The 5,825-nt window shown below is 33.1% G+C and overlaps 1 protein-coding gene across 1 annotated transcript; it reads left to right on the top strand.

The window, feature by feature from the left end:
• Positions 1 to 1,282: 1,282 nt before the first annotated feature.
• LOC138349000 (cytochrome P450 CYP72A616-like) lies at positions 1,283 to 3,427 on the top strand. Its single transcript, XM_069298761.1, has 5 exons — positions 1,283 to 1,748; positions 1,825 to 2,042; positions 2,122 to 2,366; positions 2,445 to 2,790; positions 2,876 to 3,427. Exons 1-5 carry the CDS (start codon positions 1,481 to 1,483, stop codon positions 3,293 to 3,295), a joined length of 1,497 nt encoding a protein of 498 aa, XP_069154862.1. The 5' UTR covers positions 1,283 to 1,480; the 3' UTR covers positions 3,296 to 3,427.
• The last annotated feature ends 2,398 nt before the right edge of the window (positions 3,428 to 5,825 follow it).

Here is a 5,825-nt window from a genome sequence, read left to right as displayed (position 1 = left end):
TGTATATTGGTTAGATAATTATATATTATAAATATGCATTTGTATAAAAAAACAAGTGAGATTGGGAGAGAGAGGAGAGAAACAAGAGAGATTGAGAGAGAGAGAGAGGAGAGCGAGCGAGATTGAGAGAGGGAGGAGAGAGGCGAGCGAGAGAGTTCAGAGATTGTGAGAGAGGTGAAATATATATGTATATCAATTGAATAATTGTATATTATACATACGTATTTGTATATTCTGTCAAACTATACATATACAAATGTAGTTAGTTATACAAATTCAAAGTGAGCCCACATAATTAATGTATAATGTTAGTCATGAGTGGTAATTATAACAAACTATAGTTATAATGATTAATTAAGTAGTATAAATTTGCTTAACCGCGTAATTTTCCTTATTTTCTTTTGTTTTCAGCCCAATTTCATTCCAAAGACCTAGTCGACCCACAACCCACCTTTTTCCAAAGGCTTTTCCAAATAGCCCAAACCCAAACCCAGAAGAGTCTCAAGCTATGTCTCGTCTCTTTTAGGCTTTACTCAAAAATTTACCAACAGCTTTACTCCCGTGTTGCTTGTCTAGTTGTCTTGGCCTTCGAATCCTTTGCATCCATTGTAAGTTGTCTAAGTTGTTTGAATCAGTTTTGCGGATCAAAGGTTTGAATTCAAATTCAGTTTGCCCTAATTTAGGGTGCATTAGTAATGTATATATTAGTCCTGAATAAAATTCTCGCTCGCTCACTCTCGCTTTTATTCAGTTTGCCCTAATGCCCTATAAGAGTTCAATTTTTTTTTTTAATTTTACTATATTCAATTTTTTTGAATTCATCCAAGAAAATTAAATTTATATTTTATAACATATAACTTTAATTTCCCCTCAAATATATAAAAATTTTGAGGGTGAATTTTAAAGATTTTTATCAAAACAAAATAACAATAAGAGTTAGAAGCAAAATAGTAAATACAAGTAAAAAAAGAAAAAATCAAAATTGGAAGAGAGAAAGTGAGGAAATGAACAAGTACAACATCGGCCTACATACAAATGGCAAGTCAAAAAGACCTACAACTGATACTATCAGTGGCAGGCTTATTTAATGTTAGTTATTATTGTTTTTATTTTATAAAATTAAATTATTATTTTATCGTGTTAAATTATTGAAGAAATATATATTTATGTCATAATTTTTTTTTATTGGTTAATATCAAAAATCAAACGGAATGTGCCTATCACTTTTAAAATTTGATTATTAATATAACGTATTTAAAACCGAAAACCAATAGTAATAATTGGTCCAACTCTTTTCCCTCTATTACTTGGGTTCCTAATCCCACTTAATAAATGTCAGCTTAGTTTCAGTACACAACATGTGCCTGTAAATTTTTAAATGTGTTCTGAATAAAATCCTTTTTCTCAAGTTCCAATAAATACATGTATCCTCTCCCAGTAGTCTCACTACTGATAATTAGTTCATAAAATTATCTATCAAATGGCAATTGTTACAGTAATTGGTGCAACGATTGGCATTTTGATAGCCCTATTTTTTGTAAAATCGTTTTATACATTATGGTGGTGGCCAAAGATGATCGAAAAGAAGCTGAAGAAGGAAGGTATTCATGGTCAGCCGTACCAATTTCTGTTTGGAAATCTGAAAGAGATGACGAGAATGTCTAGAGAAGCAAAGAAAAAACCATTAGTAAATCACGATATTGTTCCTTGGGTGAATCCTTTTATTCTTCATCTTTCTAAAACTTACGGTAAGTTAAGAGTAGTTCTTTAACATTCATGTATAAATATATATATTTTTGTTTGTACTAATTGTGATGGTTGCAGAGAGATTATTTGTGATGTGGGCTGGACCAACCCCTCGGATTACAGTAACAGATCCAAAGCTAATAAAAGAAGTGGTGAACAGACATAATGAATTTCAAAAGCCTCAAGCCAATGCCTTCATTGATATGTTTGTTACTGGACTTGCTAGTTACAATGGTCAAAAATGGGATCACCATAGAAAGATACTAAACCCGGCTTTTCATATAGAGAAGATTAAGGTATTAATTATACTTAATTTGAACTTTCTATTTATTTATTTATTTACGAGTTCTTTTTTTGTGTGTGTGTGACTGACAGAGGTTGTACCCAGCATTTTGCGAGTGTTGTGATGAAATGATAAATAGATGGGAGGACTTGGTTAGCAAAACTGGAAGTTGTGAATTGGATGTAGCAGATGAATTTCTAAATGTAGGTGGAGATGTTATATCGAGAGCTGCTTTTGGTAGCAATATTGAAGAAGGAAGGACTATTTTCATACTTCAGAAAGAGCAGTGCGATCTTATTTTGGCTTCTCCATTTACTCTCTTCTTTCCCTTACTAAGGTGAGTGAGTAGTAAGTGTATATATACACACACTATCCATTGCGCTATGTGATTCTAACTACCTATACGAACCCCCAGATTCTTTCCAACAGAATCAAACAGAAGAGCAAGATACATCTACAAAAAAGTGTTATCATTGATCAAAGGAATCATAGAGAAGAAAGAAGACGCTATGCGAAGAGGAGTCTCAGAAAGTGATGATATATTAGGATTACTCTTAAAAGGAGGACTGTCAACCACTGAAATAATTGAAGAATGTAAGGAATTCTATCTTGCAGGACAAGATACAACCACAGCTTTGCTCTCCTGGACATTGGTAGCCTTGAGTATGCATCCTGAGTGGCAAGACAAAGCTAGAAATGAAGTATTTCAAGTACTTGGAAAAAACAAACCAAAGTTTGAGGACTTGAATCAATTAAAAATAGTAAGCTCTGCCTCCAAACTCCATCTTCTTTGTGATACTGTAAACATGTCATTAATATTTTTGTTGCTAATAAATTATTTACTAGATGAACATGATCTTCCAAGAGGTGTTGAGATTATACCCAGCACTCACCCTTATGCGAAGCACCTCAAAGGACACTAAATTGGGAGAAATGACAATTCCTGCAGGAGTACAAATTTTTGTGCCTATATACATAGCACATCGCGACCCCCAAGTATGGGGAGACGATGCACTGATTTTCAATCCAAATAGGTTCTCAGAAGGGGTATCCAAAGCTGCAAAAGAGCCATTGTATTTCCCCTTCGGTTGGGGTCCTCGAATGTGCATTGGTAATAACTTTGGAATGGCAGAAGCAAAGCTCGTTTTATCTCAAATTCTGCAGAGGTTTTGGTTCAAGCTCTCTCCTTCCTATGTTCATGCCCCTCAGGCAATACTCGTTATGAAGCCTCAGTATGGTGCTCAGATAATCCTCAACAAGCTCTGATGGTTTACTTAATTATCACAACTACTAGTACTAGTTCAATAAATGAGGTTCATATGTATTCTGCATTTCAATACCATGTTATTTTTGTATGTGTGACAAACTCTCATTAGCACTATCAAATAATTGTCATAATTAGTTATCGTCTTTTCTTTGGTAAACCACCGACGGAATCAGGATTTTCACCAAGCAATAGTTGTAAGTAAACTTCCACGGCTGTGAGATATATTTATATTAATAAATCAGAGTATTTTTTGTTACAGAGAATAAATAGAGAATAAATAGGAAAGCCTAAACAGTTATATATATTAATCAGGCTCCACTACCTAACAATTCTCCCACTTAGAGACTGACTCGGTCATCCAAAAAATACATTCTCAAAAAAAATTTCTTCATCATCAATATCTTTATCGCACCGCAACATCTGTAGCAACAACTACAGAAGACCAACCGAGGTTTTACATAACCTCAGTTTCCCAACATCAACACATTTCGTCAACATGTCTGCCGGGTTCTTTGCACCCTCTATCTTCTCCAAGCACATATCAACATCCTCCACTGCTCTGTGAGTGAAATGATATCGCCTTCTGATGTGCTTTGTCTTCGAATGATAGACTGGATTTTTCACCAACTGTATGACACTCTGGCTATAAATTGTTACTAGATACACGAAAATAGGGAAAGTGACTAGGGAGATTGAGAAGGAGGCGAGCAAGATTAGTATATATCTCAGATACATGAGAATTACAGTAGATACATGTATCTGTATGTATCTGAAGTGATTTGTGTGTATCTAGAACACCAAGTAAACGGGAGAGGAGCGAGGGAGGCGAGCAGGATTTGTTATATGTCCCAGATTTATGTGAATACACTTGGATACAATGTATCTAGAATAAATTACACCTAAATTTGATCTCATGTATCCGAATCCATGTATCTAGGTGTATCTGAAGCACCAAAATATGGCAAGATAAGTAATATTTCAAACTAGAGCGTATATAAATAATTAGTTCTTTAGCTAGTGCGATTTATGTCAGCTCCCAAAATCTATAATGAGAAAAAATTAAGTGAAATGACAAATATTTAGAGTATTTATGTAATAGAGCTGAGTTTCGATTATTTTTAACTTGTGGTTACAGTTTTGCAAAATTTTGCTATTTAATTCGATTTCGTAGTGTATAAGTTCAGAACTTATATATGCTTATTCTAGGGTATTTGTATACGATTTATGAATTTTTTTTATTAAACTACCCTGTTTGTAATGAAATTTTTTTATGAAACTACCCTGTTTGTATATTCGCAAGTGAAATATACCAACAGAGTTTTGAAAAAATTCTAAATGTATAAATACATAATTCGCATATACTTACTCTATTTTTACATTCGCATGCGTAATATACAAGTTGCAGCCTCCATTTGAATATACTTTTTGTATTTGTATACTTACAAAGTGAAATATACAAACAAGCATGTAAAATATACAAAACGCAACCTCCATAGCAAACAAAACTATAACTATTACTTTACTTATAGAGCTTTAGTATGTCTTATAATCTATGCTATTTCTGAAACTCTCAATTATTATAACATGTACTTCTTCTTGGGCTTGGGCCTATCGAATGAATAACCAAATGGACCAGCTCCAACTGACTGAACCAAATTGTGAACAAATTCGCGAGGGGGCGAACTTTTTCGGAACCAAATAGCATAATTTTTGTTGGTTTTTACCTTTTAAGGTAATTTTTAGTATATAAAATAAAGCAATTAGTTTATAGTAATCAACATAGTCATGTTTTTAATTACATAAAAAATAGTCAAAAGTTATAGTAAGTAGTACATTGAATATATAATATTCATAATGTTTGTCAAAAGTCAAAAGTATACATGAACTATGTGATGAATATACATTATAATATACTGAAAAATTTAATTATAGCTTAAATATACCTGAAGATATAGTGACTATAAGTGAAATATGTATTGAATACTCAATCTCGAGCAACTCAAATTCTCAAAATCACCACTAAATAGTCCCAAAGAAAAAAATACATGGTGTAACCATCCCTTTTCCTTTTTGTGACAAAACATGTCTCGTAGATGATCTTCTTTTTATTTAGTAATTTCATAAACCTTTTTAGATCAAGATTTAATGATCTCTTTTGAATAAACAGAAATTTCTATTAGACCGCTAATTAACCTTTTGCTACCAATTAAACATGTAACCACACCCAAATTGAATATGTATCCTCAATCTTTATCCCTAATAATATCACAAGAAGACCACAAAACGAAAGTGTAGTAATGATGAGGAGGAGGAAAGACGAAAAAAATCATTATGTGCCATCTTGTTTAGGTCCCAAGGAAAACTTACTATAAGTTATGATCAAGAGGTAAGATTCCCCCCCCCCCCCCCCCCCCAACATAAAGAGCAAGATTGGAGAAAAAGAACAAAAGAGACATAATTTTTCAAATAGTTTAGCTAGCAATTACAATCTTCATAAGAGGTGATAAAATGACCCCTTACTTGCCCATC

This window comes from Solanum lycopersicum, chromosome 6 (genome assembly GCF_036512215.1).
Source record: "Solanum lycopersicum chromosome 6, SLM_r2.1".
Classification (NCBI taxonomy): domain Eukaryota; kingdom Viridiplantae; phylum Streptophyta; class Magnoliopsida; order Solanales; family Solanaceae; genus Solanum; species Solanum lycopersicum.
This window is presented reverse-complemented; position numbering and strand designations above follow the sequence as displayed.

What these genes read in the sequence shown, in the direction of transcription:
- LOC138349000 (XM_069298761.1), top strand. Translation starts at nt 1,481, where the DNA reads ATGGCAATTGTTACAGTAATTGGTGCAACGATTGGCATTTTGATAGCC. An exon ending in TCATCTTTCTAAAACTTACG is followed by an intron (nt 1,749 to 1,824) that starts GTAAGTTAAGAG and finishes TGATGGTTGCAG; the next exon opens with AGAGATTATTTGTGATGTGG. An exon ending in CTCTTCTTTCCCTTACTAAG is followed by an intron (nt 2,367 to 2,444) that starts GTGAGTGAGTAG and finishes ACGAACCCCCAG; the next exon opens with ATTCTTTCCAACAGAATCAA.